Here is a 15,854-nt window from a genome sequence, read left to right as displayed (position 1 = left end):
GGGGGCAGAGCTCAGGGCAGAGCTGTGTGTGCACGTGCCCAGGGACGTGTGCGTCTGCGTCTGCACCAGCAGGAACGTGCATTCGTGTCCCTGTGCGTGTGTGTGTGTCCCCCCGTGTGTGAGCACTGTGCACGCTTACGTGTCCGTGTGCGCGTGTGGGTGGCGCGGGGCGAAGGACCAAGCCGTTCCAAGCGGGCTGGCTACGTCAAGGAGCAACCTGAGCTACCAAGGGCATCCCACCGCCCGCCTGCTGAGTGTGGCCCAGCAGCAGGCAGGAGGGGGCTGCAGGCGCCGGCAGTACCTGCCCTGCTCCCTCTCTTCCCCGGGCCCCCGCCAGCTCACTGCCAGCAGGCACGGCGCGGATGCGGGAGCCCTCGGCACGGAGAGCCGGCAGCGTGTGAGCAGTGGCCCCGACATGGCTGGGCCGGGCGGTGCTGGGCAGGACACCCTGGCTGGAGGTGAGGTGGGAGCGGGAAGGGGGTACCTGGTCCCGGGGGGCTCCAGAACTGGGCTGGGAGGGTCTCTGTCCCCGTGCAGGACCACGAGGGATGCTCGGGGGTGGAGGATGGGTGGGCAGCAGGAATGGCCTGGGGTAGGTGGTGGGTTGGGGTCAGCAGAGACTGTCTCCCCCTGCCCTGCTTGGTGCCAAGGACCCCCAAAGCTCTATGGGGCGGGGGGGTGTCTGGAGGAGCCGCGGGGCTGCAGAGAGCAGCTGAAGATGGGAATGCAGTGAGATAAGGTGGGGGTTGCGGTGTGGGGCAGGGAGCAGGGCTCCAGGGAGCGGACCTCCTACACTGAGTGTGACCTGCCCCCCCACCAAGCCCCCACCCCAGGGTCCCCTCCGGGCAGGCTGCCGCTGCCTGTCTGCCTGTTGCGGCAGGAAGGAGCCATCCGGACGCAGAGCCTGCAGTGGGGAACGCCAGCGCAGACCCCTCCAGCAGCCTGCCCCCCCCGGAGCGGGGCTGCGCCTGGAGCCCCCAGGCCGAGGGCGGCGAGGAGCCCCTGCGACTGCCCACCTTCTCCCCCGCCGCCCAGGCCCGCGTGGCCGTCACCTTCCTCCTCTTCGCCCTCTCCGCCGGCTGCAACCTGGCGGTGCTGCGGGCGGCGGGGGGCCGGCGGGGTGGCCGGCGGTCCCACATCCGCCTGCTGCTGCTGCACCTGGCGGCCGCCGACCTGCTGGTGACGGTGGCGGTGATGCCGCTGGATGCCGTCTGGAACATCACGCTGCAGTGGCGGGCGGGCGACCTGGCCTGCCGCCTCCTCATGTACGTCCGGCTGCTGGCCATGTACGCCTCCGCCTTCGTCACCGTCGTCATCAGCCTGGACCGGCAGGCTGCCATCCTGCGCCCGCTGGCCATCGCCCGTGCCCGGAGGAGGAACCGCATCATGCTCTACGTCGCCTGGCTCCTCAGCGCCGGGCTCTCGGTGCCGCAGGTACCCGTCCCCGGGGCTCCTCTCCAGCCCATGCCCTGTGGCAGATGCCCACCTGCCCCCCAGGGTGCCCCCAGGGCTGGTGCCGCCGCAAACCCTGCAGGATGGGGATGGAGAAGGCTTGGAGGGAGGCAGCTGAGCCGGGCAGTGAAGGAGGGGCTGTGGCATCGTGCCCCCTCCATCTCAGCCCCCGCCCTGCTGTGTGCCCCAGCCCCGGGCAGTGGGGAGCGGAGCTGGCGCAGGGACCCAGTCCCACGGGCAGGGTCTCACCCTGTGGCTCCGGTGGTCCCCGGCTCCAGAGCCCGGTACCCTGCCTTGGGAAGGCGCGGGGTCCCCCATCACCCCGCGGCCCTGGGGAGGGGGCTGCCATCCCACCTCTGCTCTGCCTCCAGCTGTTCCTCTTCCGCACCGTCACCCTCCGCCCCCCGCACAACTTCACCCAGTGCACCACGCGGGGCAGCTTCCCCCGGCCCTGGCACGAGACTCTCTACAACATGCTCGGCTTCACCTGCCTCTTCCTGCTGCCGCTGCTCATCATGGTCTGCTGCTACGCGCGCATCCTCCTGGAGATCTCCCGGCGCATGGGCTCCAGCCTCTGTGAGTGCCCAGGCACCCGGCTGCCACGTCCCCGTGCCTGGGGGGCTTTGCAGGGACCCTGGGATGGGGGGAACCGAGGGGAGCTCTGGCTGGGGCTGTGTGGGGACCCCCCAGCCCTCCCTCAGGGCATGGGGTCCCTGTCCCAGCCGGGCTGCTAAGCATCCCCCACTCCGGGCTGTGCCCCCCAGTCTCCTCCCGGGACATGTCGCTGCGGTGCTCCAGGAACAACATCCCGCGGGCACGGCTGCGCATGCTGAAGATGAGCCTGGTCATCGTCTCCTCCTTCATCCTCTGCTGGACCCCCTACTACCTGCTGGGGCTGTGGTACTGGTTCTGCCCGCGGGCCATGGAGAAGAGGGTCTCGCCAGCCCTCACCCACATCCTCTTCATCTTCGGCCTCTTCAACGCGTGCCTGGACCCCATCACCTACGGGCTCTTCACCATCCCCTTCCGGAGGGGCTGGGGCTGCCCCTGTGGGCACGGCCCCGAGCCCCAGCCGCCCTCCCCGGCCACCGGCTCCTTCCGCTGCTCGGCCTCCTCCCTGCCACGCAAGCGGGGTGTCCCGGGGGCGCGGGGGCAGCGGGTGCCCGCCGGGCCGGGGCTGCCTGCCGGGGCTGGCTCCTGCCAGAGCAGCTCCCTGTGAGCCGGGCACGGCCCCGCGCCCATGGGGGTGCCCCGGGGTGCTCAGCAGGCACCGAGGCTGCGGGCTGGAGGGGACCGGTGGCAGGACAGCGAGGGCAGCACGGGCTTGGTGGGGACGGGGTCACTGCCGCTCTTTTCCCACACCCCGAAGTGCCTCTGTGGGCTGCGGGGCTGGCTTTTGGGGGCCCCCCCAGTCCCCTCTCTGTGCCTGCCCAGCCCTGCACAGCCGCTGGAGCAGAGCCCAGCCCAGCAATAAAGAGTCCTGCAGCCACCTCCTGTCCTGCCCGTGTCCCCAGCCATGAGCCGGGCTGGGGTCCCCAGAGCCAGCGCTGCTGGGACGGGTGGGTGGGAGCCCCACACCTGGGGGTGGCTGCTCCAGAGCTGGTCCTGGCTGCTCCGGTCTCTGCCACCGGGGGGTCCCAGGGCCCCCAGGGATGGGCAGCTCCGAGGGTGTCCCGCACAGTGCCCAGGGCTGGGTGCTACCCTCTCTGCGGCGGCTGCGGGGGCTTTTTGTCCCCGTGGGGCTCCTGGCCCCGGTGGTGCGTGGGGCTGGTCCCCGCTGGTGGCGCGGAGCTGGCAGCAGTCCCAGGGCACCGTGCTGCCTGCAGCAGCCTTGCACCCGCCGGCGGCTCCGCTCGAAACAGGAGCTCTTGGCTCCCGGTGAAGGTCGTTGCGAGGCGCGGGGGCCCGGCTGCTCCTGGCTGCGCGGCAACTGTCCCAAGGCCAGCGCTGCCACCGGAGCTGGTGTGGCCCGTGGGACCAGGAGAGCTGGGGAGGGGGCTGCAGCGGGGCTGTGGGTGCCTGGGCCCCTTGCTCTCCCCCTGCACCTCGGAGCAGCCGGTCTGAGCCCTGCCCGTGGCTCCGGGAGCAATGCCAGGAGTGAGGGAGGGCTCATGGGAACGGCCCCGGCCTCCCCCCGGTGCAGGGAAGGGTTGGGGGCAGAACCAGGGTGTGCTGCAGCCAGGACTGAAGCAAGAGGCGTCTGCCCGGAGCTCCCCGCTTTGCTGCGGTGGGTCGCTGGGCTCCATCACCCCCTTCGGTCCCTGCTGCCAGGGGGGACCCAGACCTGGGGATCTGCCCTTAGCCCCGGGGAAGTCGCGCTGCCAGCGTGGCAGCTGCGGTAACCGCCTACATCAAAATGTCTTCTCCTGACAGGGGTCTGCCGAGGGCTGGGGGGAGACGGGCATCACCCCGGCGGGTACCGAGCCTGTCTGCCGCGCGCTGGGGGGTCGAGTGCCCGATGAGGCAGGAACAGGCAGGGCAGGCTGCAGGCAGGGACAGCCAGCTCAGCAGCCACCGTGGCCACATCGGGGTGCCCATCCGGGGAGCGGTGCCCAATAATGGCAGCACGAACCACAGTCGCGGGGGTTTATTACGCAGTGGCAAAGTAAAACAGCAGTGGTGGTGCTGCTCCGGCTCCGGAGGAGTGATCCTCAACCCGCTCAAGGGCTGGCGGCAGCGGCCAGTGCTCTGGTCTCCATGGGGCTCTCGCACAGGGTGGCCTCCCCGGGCTCTCAGGGGGGAGGTCTCTGTTTTGGGGGGCTCCAGGCTGCAGTCCCAGGGGTGCAGGGGGGTCCTCGCTGCTGCTGGGGCGGGGATGGGGCTTCCTCAGCACGGGTTGAGCAGAGCTGTGCCCGCTGCCGCTGTCTGCTGGGCACCCCAGGCATGGACTCCTGCAAGGATGAAACTACCATCTTGCTCGGGGCACGGAGAAGGGCCTGGGAAATGCTTCGCCGTGAGGACGGGGGCTCGCAAAGCAAAGGAAATCACCCAGCAAAAAGCTCCTGCTGAAACCTCGCCTCCGTTTTTGAGCCAGCGGCTCCTGGGACGCTGTTGCCGGCGTGGGCCCCGCGGCGGGGAGCGTGTGCCTGCCCCGGGGAGAAAGGGGAGCTGCGCTCGCCCCTCCTCTGCCCGCGGGCACCGAGCCGGCAGCCGCAGGGCAGCTCCCTCTGGGATAACGGCACCCGGCTCGATGCAGGAGCGCTCGGGAGGTGGGCGCTGGGTGGGTCAGCGCTGCCCCGTCCCCTCGGCAGCCCGGGCACAGCTCCCTGCCCCGCGGGCGCGAGCGGGCAGTGCCCGGCCTTGCTGGATGCCCGGCTGCACCTTGCAGTCACATCGGGCTCTGAAGGTGCACCAGGCGTCGGACAAGGGCCCAGGTGGGGCTGGCGAGCGGGGACAGAGCGGCCGGGCAAGGGGACGGGGCCACAGGGCAGGTGAAGGCAAAGCGGGAGGTGATGCTGGGGTGGCCCACGGGCTCGGGGATGCCCATGCTTGGGTGACCATTTTCCACCTGGCTCGGCAGCGTCACATCATCCCCTGCTCCCCTCCAGCCGCCTCCCCGCAGCAGCACCTTGTGAAAACCAGAGGTAAATGTGAGCCGGGAGGACGCTGGGACGCTGCCCGCCCGTCTTCCCCCCGCAGTTCGGGCACAGAACGGCTGCGGCTCTAGGTGCTGGCCCCGCCGCTGCCGGGTCTCTTCTCGGTGAAGAAGCTTTTGAGCAGCATCACTTGCCCAATGCTGACCACAAAGAGGATGAGGGTTTCCCCAACCGACCAGTACGAGACCCGGCCGTTGAGGTCTTCGGCTCTGCTCCGGTCCTGCGCTTCCCGCAGGCGGTAGTGAGTCTGGGAGTCGATCACCGTGTTCAGAGCCTCGTGGATGGTGACGCAGGCGGACTCCATCTGGGGAGACAAGCGTGCTCCATCGCTCCTGATGCAGCACAGCTCAGGCCCGGCGCTGGCGGCCGAGGGAGCTGAGGATCGTGCTGGGGCACCTGAGCACAGGACAGCAGCGCCCTGTGCTGCTGCGTCTCTGCCAGCCCCGACCCGAGAGCGGTCCCGCTCAAAGGGGCAACGCTGGAGACCGGCTGGTGGAGGGAGCCTGCTCTGAGCACCGGGGCACAGCCGAGGCGCTGGGGGCCAAGGGCAGGGTCTGGGTCCCAGCCCGGGGCACTGACATCCCTGCGGGCTCACCCCAAGGGATGGAAAAGCTCCGCTGCTCCTCCCTTGTGCAGGACGGAACTGGGTGCTCAGGCCAGGGGAGGTTCAGGCCCAGATCAGCCCCCCCATCCCTTTCTGCCCGCGCCGCTGGGAGGGGGACGTGGCCTGCGCACAGCGGGGCGGTTGGCTGGCGGTTGGCACTTCTGCATTTGGTGGAGGGGAGGGTGGACGAGCCCCCAACTGCCATCCTGTGGGGCCGTTTTGCCGCAAGCGGGAGCTGGGGCAGGACCTTTCTCCCACAGCGGCGTGCAGTGACCCACCTGTGTCAGGGCGGTGACGCGGTTGCTCATGTCGGGCAGGATCGGTGGCTCGTCGCCCACCTGGAAGTCGAAGTAGATGGTTTTGTGGGAGAAGGTGGAGAACTCGTTGCTGAAGCAGAAGGTGTAGACGCCCTGGACTTCGGTGCGGTGCGGGAAGCTGTCATACTGCTTCTTGGTCTCCTTGTAGATTGTCCTGCCGTTGGGGTCCTCCACGAAGCAGTCCACGTCGTAGTGTCCCCCAGTGATCACCTGCGCAGGGAGACGCAGGTGGCACCTGCTGAACTACGTGGCAAGAGCCTCCCGCCCCGGAGGGAGCAGCTCTGCCCGGCCCCACGCCTGTGCGCACAGCCGTGCCCGCAGCGAGCAGGCGCCGTGCCCATGGCTGCCCGCCACGGGACGGGGGCCCAGGCTGGGGGAGCCCCAGGGGAAGCTGTGCCCCACGGTGCCTGCAGCTCAGGTGGGGTGTCCGGGGCTCAGGTAGGGGTGCCTGGACAGGGCGACAGCCCTGATGGCCGGGCCGGGGGCTCCCGTGGCCGCTGTGGGCACACCGCAGTACTGTCTCTGAGGCGGGCACTGCCGGGCAGGGGGCCAGGGCTGGGGACGTCGCCCGGTGCTGCACGGGGGGAGCTGGGGGGTACAGGGGGGAGGCGCAGCTGCGGCACTGTCTGGGGCTCTGCGGGGCATGGCAGGGGCACGGGTGGGGGAACACGGGCAGGGGCTTGGGGCACACAGTGGGGAATGCGGGCAGGGGCACGGGGCCAGGGGTACAAGTGAGGGAGCACGGGCAGGGGGATGGGTAGAGGACCACGGGCGGGGGGATGGGGGTACAGGTAGGGGAACGCGGGCAGGGCCGCGGGGCTGGGGGTACGGGCAGAGGGCGACGGGCACAAGCAGGGGCCGGGGCGCGGGCAGGGCAGTACCTGGTAGTCCAGCGTGAACTTGGTGCCGCGCTCCAGCTCCTGGTGGAAGCACTGCTTGTCGCTGTCGGGCAGCTCGAAGGTCAGCTCGGTGCCGCCGGCCCGCAGCGCGCCCAGCAGCAGGGCCAGCGCCAGCGCCCGCATCCCGCAACGCATCCCGCCGCTCCCGCTCCGCATCCCGCAACGCATCCCGCCGCTCCCGCCCCGCCCCGCCTGACGTGGCGCCCTCCCGGCACCGGCACCGGCGGCGCTTCCGCTGGGGGCGGCCCCGGAGGCGGTGCCTCCCCCCGCCACCCCCCTCCCGGCACCGGGCACCCCCGGCAGCGGGAGCCGAGCACGGCCGGGACCCCGCACAGCGGGGCTCAGGCCCACGCCGAGCTCTTTACGAACGCCGCGATGACATACGAAATCCACGCCGTCCCACGGCATTCCCCGCCACCGCGCGCCGGGGGCAATAAACCCACCCAAATAGCCCCGCGCCGCTGGCGCTCCCCGCTCCCACGCGCAGAACGCGGCACCCTCCTCGCGCCAGCCGCGTCCCGTCTCCCAGCGCCCGACGAAGGCCCCAAACGGTGCTTAAAAAAAAAGGACAAACGCAAAACATCGGAATATTTAGAAGTGAACGGAAAAGGTGGACTACAGGATTTAAAATTGCACGCTACGAAATATAAGACAAACGTCACTGTTATAGGGAAAATAGGCCTGAAATTCAATCTATAAGACATTTGACCTGCAGAAAGTATAAACTTTAAGGCTGTAAAAATATAAACCCACTTTTACTCTAAATAGCATATTTAAATCTAAAATGCACTTTCAGAGAACATTCCTGTGCAGTTCACACTGAACTGCGACGCTGCTCCGTGCAGGAACTGTACAAAGCTTTGCAACAGCCTGGAGAAAGAGGGCAATTGCCCTGGGCAGGGAGCCGGCTGGTCGCCAGCAGTTTTGAGGGGCGGATGGAAGCGCGAGCTGGGCTGATGGAGACGAGGGCAGACCCCGACACCAGCCCCGGCAGGGCGACACTGCTGCCACTTGCGTGGCAAAGCCCCGCTGCCCGTGCGGTGGGCGTCAGGGCACGTGAGGCTTCCCTCAGTAACCTCACAGGCGATGCTCTCGCTTGGCCTCGCACAAGCGGCACCACGTTCGGGGTCGGCTGCAGATCCGAAACACCCGCCGAGCCGGTGGCACAGGGCCGAGGGCTGGTTTCTCTCCACAGCCGGCTCTGTGGGGTGGGTTTGGCCGAGACCGACGGCAGCTACAGCGCACATCCAGCCCCCCGTCCCAACGGAGCGAGGGGTGAGGAGCCACCCCACCACCCGCCTGTGCCTGGCTGGGCTGGGGCCGGGGCCGTGGGGGTGGAAGGGGGGGTCCAGCGGTGCACGGTCTCGCTGCCCTGATGCTGCAAAGCTGCCACGTGCTGCTGGTGCAGGCGCAGTCCCGCGGCGGGGCGCTGGGTCCCCCGTCTGCAGGGCTGGGTGCTGGGTCCCTCGTCCTGGCTGCGGTGCTGAGCCTGCAGCTTTCCTCTGCTGGGACCAACCCCTGACGCTCACCACGTGCCATCCTCGGCGACGTGGCATCCTTGCTCCCCCATCCTTGGCAGAACCTCCTGCGCAGGCAGGCTGGGAGCGCTCCCCACCCAGGAATTCGGTGCTCGGAGTTGCTCAGTGCGGTGGGAAATACCCCCGAACCTCGGGCGCTTCAGAGACAGACGAACCCGTTCCCGATCCCGGCCCACCGAAGGCGCCGGGTTGCAGCAGTAACGGCTTTAGCTCAGCCTCCGGAGTTTCAAAGCGCTTGGGAATCTCTGAGGCGGAGAATTGTCTCCCTCTCCAGCGCGGCGAGGGACCGATACATTCAGTGGCTGGGGAGGGGGGTTTCTGCTCTTCCGACCCCCTGCAGCATTAACCTCCTCTCCTTCCTGGTAGGCACTTCACAAACACACCAGCCCCCTGGCGCGGGGCTCCGGACGGGTTTTGGTGTCAGAACCGGCGGGATGGAAGAAAAGCGGATTGTAACTAATGAGGAATAAGGGAGCTGCAGGCCGGAGCCTTGGTGCGAAGGGTGACGATCCCAGATGGCCTGGGGTCGATCTCCCAGGTACCACCTCCTCCCGGGGAAAGGTCCAGAGGTGAATGAAGAACGCAAGAGAGACTCCAGCTGTTTGGGCTGGATGCCCGGGCTCCCCTTACAGGTCTGGCAAGTGGGAGCAGGAACCCCCCCGATTCCCCCCCCGGGCACAGATCTGACCCCCACGGCCACCAGCGCTTCCCCGGGGCCGAGCGACCACTCTGTGAGGGAACCGTCACGTTTCTGCAGGGACAGCACTGGTTTGGTGACCTTCCTGGGAAGCAAACGGTGGCATGGCTACTGGGCCACTATTTCCTCAAAATCGGAGAGCTGCCGCATCTGCTCCGCTTGCATGGAGTGTCTCCGGAGAAGCTTCCTTTTGGCTCTCAAGTCGCCCCGCCAGGGCGAGCTGGGAGCGACGGGCACCAGGGACTTCAGGCCAGCAGCGAGCGGAGAGGGGGTTTTGCTGTTGGAGCCGATGTCGGGGATGGGGGGGTTGGGGTTCACGTTGAGGGGGGGCAGGTATCCCGGCCTCGTGTGGGAGATGTGGTCCAGCAGCAGGGTGCCGGACCCTCGCCTCTCCAGCAAGCCGGGCGGTCGGCGCCGGGCGGTCCCGGGCGAGGTGCGGGCGATGCTGTCCAGGGACTCCCGGGAGCCGCCCAGCAAGGCCAGGTGGGACCCGCTGAGCTTCCTCCGCTCCGACGGCACCTTCCCCGCCTCGGCCGGGCTGGGGACGCCGGAGAGCTGGGGGTCGCAGTCGTAGTGCTCGGCTCCCAGCCTCCGCCAGTGCAGCGTGTCCATGGCCGCGGCCGAGCCGGCGGCAGCGGGGCCGACGCTCTCCGGCTCCTCGGGGACAGTGCTCCTGCGGGGCAGGCGCTGGTGGGTGGGCTGGCTCTTCTCGTAGCCTGCTTTCCTCGGCAGTGGCCCAGAGGCTGGCGGCGTCCTCAAAGCCTGCTCGTCTACCGGGGGGAAGAGAGAGGGGTCCTTGCCCTTGCTGCTGCCGCTCCGGGCGAGGGGGGCCTTTTTGGAGAGCGAGAGGTCGCCGATGCCCATGATCACCTCGTCGTCGGCGCAGACCTGCGTGTCGTCGCGGTGCGCGGAGGCCGCCAGCACCGAGGGTGCGACCAGACCCCAGGGCTCCGACCGCAGCCGCTTCAGCTGGGGCAGGCGGGCTCTCCTGGCCGCGCTGGCTCTGCGGCCCGGGGAGGGGGGCTCGGCGGCCGCCCTGGCAGAGGGACCGTCCCCGGGGTGCGACGGGTGCGGGCTGAAAACGCTGCTCTCCTCAGCGGGGGAAGGTGCCGAGACGGGATTTTTCAGGTGGGCGCTGGAGGGTGCTGTGCACCCCTCGGGGGGGGCCCTCTCCTTGAACTCCAGCGAGGGGGGAACGTTCAGGTACTGCTTGGCGGTCTTGGTGCCAGAGGCCGATTTGTCCATGGTGATAATGATCACCTCCTTCCCTTTGGCTTTGCAGGCGTTCAGGAGGTGCTGCAGCACGTCCTTGTCGTCAGCGTTGATGGCGTGGACCAGAGCGGATGCTCCCGAGTGGTCCTCCAGGCTGGGGTCTGCCCCGTTCTCCAGCAGCAGGGACACCACGTCCCCCCCGGCGCCGCGGATGCAGGCGTGCATGAGGGCTGTTTTCCCAGACTTGTCCTGGATGTTGGGGTCGGCTCTGTTGTCCAGCAGGTACTTCACCATCTTGGCCTTGTTGATGCTCTGCTGGTCAACGTGCTTGGTGATGCAGGCCACCATCAGGGCAGTCTCTCCTTTCTCGTTGCTCTCGTTGATGTAAGCCCCCCCTTCCAGCAGCAGCCGGGTCAGCCGGAGCCGGCCGAGCCACACTGCCTTCAGGAGGGAGTTCCCCCCCAACTCCAGCTCCGTCACTTCATCCATGGCACCGGCCGCCGCTTACTGGTGGGCAAAGGCGACGTCGGCCGGCAGCTGCGGAAGGAACCGTGAGGGAGAGATGAGGCTTGCTCCTCAGCCCCGGCTCTCACCTTGCCCTGCCTTCCTCGGGGGGGGGTCATGCTCTTGGCACCGCTCCACATCCCACCACGTCCCTGAGCCCGTCCACCCCACTCTGTGGCACCAGGAGCCCCCCCAAGCCATCCCCCCTGCCCGTGGGCAGCGCCCACAGCCCCCTGCACACGGGGTCCACTGCTGCCCGGGGGGGTGCCGGGGGGGTGCAAGGCAGGGGAGTGGCCATGGGAGCAAAGGCCTGGTCTCCTTGGGGTCCCCTGGGGAGAAAGGGCTGATCTTTGCCAGCGGGGAGCTGCCTCAGCCCTGCCTTCTCACCGCCGTACTGCGCATCTGCTCCATGGCGTTGGCCCCCTCTCAATAATCTCGTCTTTAGCACAGAGTGTGTTTTCCGATCCGCCATGGAGCCTCTGCGCTCCCTTTGTTCCAAAGGACGTGGCTGCCAGGGCCCTGAGGGCACCAATTACCCTTAATTGGCCTGAGCAGCCTCAGCTGAGACCCCCAGGACCCGCCCTCCCTCTGCCCCGGGGCTGGGGGCTCTATTTAAATGCTGGCCCAGGCCCCCAGTGCTGGTTTGAGCTCTGAAGGTGCCTGAGGCTCCATCCACCCGTCAGACCAGACTTGTCCGCTGGGCTTTCCTCATTGACCTGGGACCTGACTTGCCACCTTGCCCTGGCCTGATGATTGCTGTTGGTGGGACCTGTCACTGGCTCATCCCTGCCCTGCTCGTGAGGTCTCGCCCCCAGCCTGTCTCGTGGTCACCCTCAGCTTGGGGCTCACCCCTCCTTGTGAAGCAGCCTCAGCAATAGGTCTCAGTTCATCTTGCCTCGCTCTTTTCCAGCTCTGCTTGCCCAGTAGCCACGCTGGCGTTTGCCTGGATGCAGCCCATTTCCCCAAGTGCCAGAGAAATTGGGCTGGTCCTGATGCTGAGATGGTTTCCACTGCGTCTTCCAGGTCTCTCAGGCAGTAAGGCAGAGCCCACTGGAGACAACATGAGCATCTCCCAGCACTTCTTGGTCTGGAGCCATGGACTTTGCTTCCCCACTGCTGAAGGAAATGCGAAGCAGCTGCAGTCACGCTGTCCGTAGCCCCACGCTGCTTCTCGGTGGTGTGAGCCACTCGTGCAGGAGAGTGCTGTGAGAGCAGCTTCCGCTCACGGCAGTCTCTGCAGCAGCACCAGCTCAGGAGGATCAACAGGCATCGTCTCTGCTGGCAAGTGCTTCCCTGCCACAGCCTGGCGTGGGCTGGCCACGGGAAATTCAGCCAGGTAAGGCCCCCGAGCATTGCTCCACAGCCACGCTACGCACCCCAAGCGCCTTGTGTCCCTGAGGAATACCACCACCCGTCCCCTGCAGCTCCGAGACCTGGTGGGCTCGGTGCACGCGGCAGAGGTAGCGGCTCGGGGCTGCACTGGAGGCACCAGCAGATGCCCAGCACCATGGAAACACCACAGAGGTGCAGACACAGACCCGCTGCCGGCGTGGCCGGGGGCCCTGCTGCCCGCTTGCCCCTTGCTGCCTGCCCAGCCCTGAGCTGCAGTTTTCCCTCCCCGGGCCGTGCCCGTCCCTTCCCCGGAGCACCCCCACCTGCGGGGGGCCCGGCCGAGCCTGCCCGGGTCGCTCCGGAGCCCTGGGCAGCCTGCGCTCCTCGGGCCCCCCAACAGGCCCCCCCCGGGCACACACAAGCTGCTCTGCCCGTCCCCTCCGTGCCCCGGCGGACGGGGATCTGCAGCTCCGGGACTTGCTCGCACGGGGGGCGTCACCCCCCAGCCCCCTCCCCGCAGCCCTGTCCGTGAGCTGCCCCTTCCCCCCGGGGGGCCCGGGTTAGAGTCCCCCCCTGACGGCTCTCACCTCCGCCTCCTCGCCGGTCGCGTCCCCCGCTCCGCGCTGCCGCCGCAGGGTCCCGGCCCGGGCGCAGCCTCGTCCCGTCCCGCCGGGCTCCGCGGAGGCACCGGAGGGAGAACGGGGACCCCGGGGCCGGTGCCCCCCCCCCCCCCGCCGGGGCCGCCCCGCTCCCGCTGTCCGCGGTGCTGATGGCGGGGTGCCGGTGCCCGGTGCCGGGCTACCCCTGCGGCCGCCCCGGCGCCCCCGCCCGCATCGTCCCTTATGTGCGCTCCGGGCGGCTGCGTCACCCGCTGCCCGGCCCGCACCGGGGCTGCGCGGGGACGGGGGGCGGCGCGTCCGCCCCCGGGAGGGTGAGGGGAGCGGCGGGGCGGGGGTGTCCGTGCGCTGCGGGGGTGCGTCCCCTTGCCCGCCGGCGGGGGTGTCCGGGGGCGGGGGTCTGTGTCCCTGCCCGCCGGCGGAGGGGGTGCGGGGGTGCGTGTCCGTGTGTCCGGCCGCGAGTGGGGGGGGCGGGGTGTGGGGTGTGTGCGGGGTGGGAGGTGCGCGGGTGTCCGTGTGCGGGCTGTAGGTCCGTGGGGGTGAGTGTGTGTGCGTGCGGAGGGGGGGGTGTGTGGGGTGTGTGCACACGTCGGAGGTGTCTGTGTCCGTGCCGGTGTGCGGGGGGTGTGTGTGTCCCCATGTGTGTGCCAGGTGTGTCCCTGTGCGTGTGTGTGACGGGCACAGAGCCCTGCGTGTGCTGCCGTGGGGGGGTGTGCCGGGCGTCTGGCTGCGAGGGTGTGCTGTGGGCGTGCGTCCCTCTGTGGGTGGCATCCTTGCGTCTGTGTGTCCAGGTCCGTATGTCCTTGCGCGTGTGCATTTGCGTGTGTGCCCATGCACAAGGGTGTGTGCGTGTGCGGGGGGTGCCCATGTCCCCGTGTGTCCGTGTGCCCACGTGCAGTGGGGGGGGAGCTGTGCCACACGTGTTCCCTGGTGCCATGTGTGCCCAGGCGCTGGGGGTGGACGCACACTGGTGCGCGTGTGCTGCCAGTGCCCCTGTGCCTGCTGCTGTGCTGCACGCCCCACGGGTGTTACGGTGCCCAGGTATCACTGCGAGGACCCCCCAGCACTGGTGGGGGCTCCCTGGGGGGCTGTGCTGCCTCCGCCAGTGGAGGGTTTCCGGACCCAGTGGGACCCAGCCGTGAGCAAACTGGTCTGAGTCCACAGCCGACCCTGCTTGGAGACCCGCTGAGGTCCCCTCCGATGTCAGTGACCCTGTGGTCTGAGTGTGCATCTGGGGTACCCGAGTGCTCGGTGCGGTGCGGGGGGGAAGCCGGAGTCCCTGCGTACTGCTCTCCGGGGCTCAAACCTCCCCTTGATGGCGGTGGGAAGTTACTGGGACCAGTGGTCTTCTGCTCTCCCTGCGCAGGCCTCTCCGGTCCCCGAATCCCTCACCCAGGCAGAAAACCGCTTTTCTGCAGTCTCCAGCCCATTTTACTCTGCGGCTGCTGGGAAGATTGGCTCTTTAGGACTGGTCCCAGCAGAAAGAGGTAATTAGGTGGAAGGTGGGGAAATGGTCATAAATGCACAATAAACGCAGAGTTACACATGGCTCTGTAATTTACCCAACTACTGCTGGCTGTAACGGTATTTCTCATAGCACTCTCTTAGATTAGATTAACATTAGGGGAAATTTCTCTTGTGATTACTAAAATACAGTCTAAAATTGCAACCTTCTTTGATAAAAGATGATAATAACAATAATAATCAGAGCTCACAGAGAAATGAAGTAGGTGTTGTTACGCTAGCAAACATTTAGGAAAGCCTTATGGCAGCTTCCTTGTTAGCTCCAGTAAGGCAGAGACTTCTCAGTAGCTTCTTACACTGGCCATAGAAGCCCTGAAAATGCGTGTGTTTGTCTATTCATTTTCAGATGCATGCACACACACCAGATTATTTGTAGAAAAGCTGGACTTAAAAAAAAAAAACCCACCCCAAAACAAATTTAGAACCAACACACTTCTGTAATGTGGGATTACATAAATGCCTGGCAATTTATAATTAATTTATGAAATACCAAAAAGCGTTTTGTCTGCCCTGCTTTTGCCTTAGGACTTGGGGTTGGGTCACCGGGGAGAGGAGCTGCAGCCCCGGCACAGGCTGAGATGGCAGAAATTGCCCCAGGCAGGTGGAAACCGGCCCCTCAGGCGGGTGCTGAGGGGTCCCATCTCCCGCCTTGGCTTCTCTCTGCAGTGCCAGGGTTGGCCACGTCCTGGAGGGCAGGAGATCTGCCATCAGCTTCATGGAAAGGTTTGTCGGGGCTGTTTCAAACTGGGGGGGTCGCTTGCCCCCAGCGTGCAGTGTTGAGCTGTAGCAAGGAGCGGGGTGGCCGTGGCTGGAGGCAGAGGGGTGCTGAGGTGCTGAGAGTCACACACAACCTTCTCCAGGCTCCAATTACTGCTCCTGGTTGCTCTCCTCTTAATTAGGAGTGTCGGCAACAAGCGAAGGGGAGCTGACACCCCCTGACCTGCAAGCAGCCCTCCCTCATCCATGAACTTTGCCGTTCCCATGAGTTACGGTCCCCGGGTCAGAGCCCCAGCTGCAGTGCTGGGCTCTCCCGCTCGCTGCCCAAGTGGCTGCGGCGCTGCCGGGGCTGGGCCTGGCTGGAGAGCAGGAGTGACCTCTCCTTGCCCGTGTTCAGACCTGAAGGTTTGCTTTCCTGCTCCGCCAGCCTGAACTCACTGGCTTCCCGGTGTCGGCGGGGTGGGAGATGCCCCGGCTCCCAGCAGGGAGGGATGAGCTCCGGCTGCCCGGACGGAGAGGGGCTGCCGTGGCCGGGCTGCCTGCTCTTGGCTCCGGTGGCAGGGCTGGACGTGGGCCACCATGTGCCGGCTGGGGAGAGCCCTGCCGGGGCTGCGCTGCTGGGACCACGGCCTTGGGGTGGCTGCGGAGGGGGCTGAGCGCTGATGATACCCCCCAGCCCCTTTCTACACAAACCGCTGCTGTGTTTGTCTTCTGCTTCCTTTTTTGCTGAATAATTCATAATGAGTGATTAACGGAGATGCCCTTCCCCCCCCTCCCCGCCCCTTCCTATTCGCACACGATCACAGGTTGTGTTTTTTTCAGAGCTATTAGTTATTCACAGTGAT

General features: G+C 67.2%; 3 protein-coding genes across 5 annotated transcripts; 1 reads left to right on the top strand and 2 right to left on the bottom strand.

The window, feature by feature from the left end:
* The first annotated feature begins 415 nt into the window (after positions 1-415).
* Positions 416-2,671, top strand: LOC134520658 (gonadotropin-releasing hormone II receptor-like). Its single transcript, XM_063346349.1, has 4 exons — positions 416-458; positions 881-1,434; positions 1,824-2,028; positions 2,217-2,671. Exons 1-4 carry the CDS (start codon positions 416-418, stop codon positions 2,669-2,671), a joined length of 1,257 nt encoding a protein of 418 aa, XP_063202419.1.
* A 1,362-nt stretch (positions 2,672-4,033) lies between these two features.
* On the bottom strand, positions 4,034-7,114 carry TMED3 (transmembrane p24 trafficking protein 3). The gene is made up of 3 exons (XM_063346126.1): positions 6,851-7,114; positions 5,931-6,179; positions 4,034-5,352 (listed from the first exon to the last, which is right to left on the bottom strand). Exons 1-3 carry the CDS (start codon positions 7,034-7,036, stop codon positions 5,116-5,118), a joined length of 672 nt encoding a protein of 223 aa, XP_063202196.1. The 5' UTR covers positions 7,037-7,114; the 3' UTR covers positions 4,034-5,115.
* A 1,994-nt stretch (positions 7,115-9,108) lies between these two features.
* Positions 9,109-13,061, bottom strand: ANKRD34C (ankyrin repeat domain 34C). 3 transcript variants are annotated; one of them, XM_063347308.1, is made up of 3 exons: positions 12,739-13,061; positions 11,669-11,935; positions 9,109-10,852 (listed from the first exon to the last, which is right to left on the bottom strand). In XM_063347308.1, exon 3 carries the CDS (start codon positions 10,802-10,804, stop codon positions 9,212-9,214), a length of 1,593 nt encoding a protein of 530 aa, XP_063203378.1. In that variant the 5' UTR covers positions 10,805-10,852; positions 11,669-11,935; positions 12,739-13,061; the 3' UTR covers positions 9,109-9,211. The 3 variants fall into 3 exon arrangements, with proteins under 3 accessions (XP_063203378.1, XP_063203377.1, XP_063203379.1); XM_063347307.1 differs by having other exon boundaries at positions 11,669-11,932; XM_063347309.1 differs by having other exon boundaries at positions 11,715-11,932.
* Positions 13,062-15,854: the final 2,793 nt, after the last annotated feature.

Source organism: Chroicocephalus ridibundus, chromosome 9 (genome assembly GCF_963924245.1).
Source record: "Chroicocephalus ridibundus chromosome 9, bChrRid1.1, whole genome shotgun sequence".
NCBI lineage: Eukaryota > Metazoa > Chordata > Aves > Charadriiformes > Laridae > Chroicocephalus > Chroicocephalus ridibundus.
The sequence above is the reverse complement of the archived record's forward strand: the minus strand, read 5'-3'. Positions and strand labels throughout refer to the sequence as shown.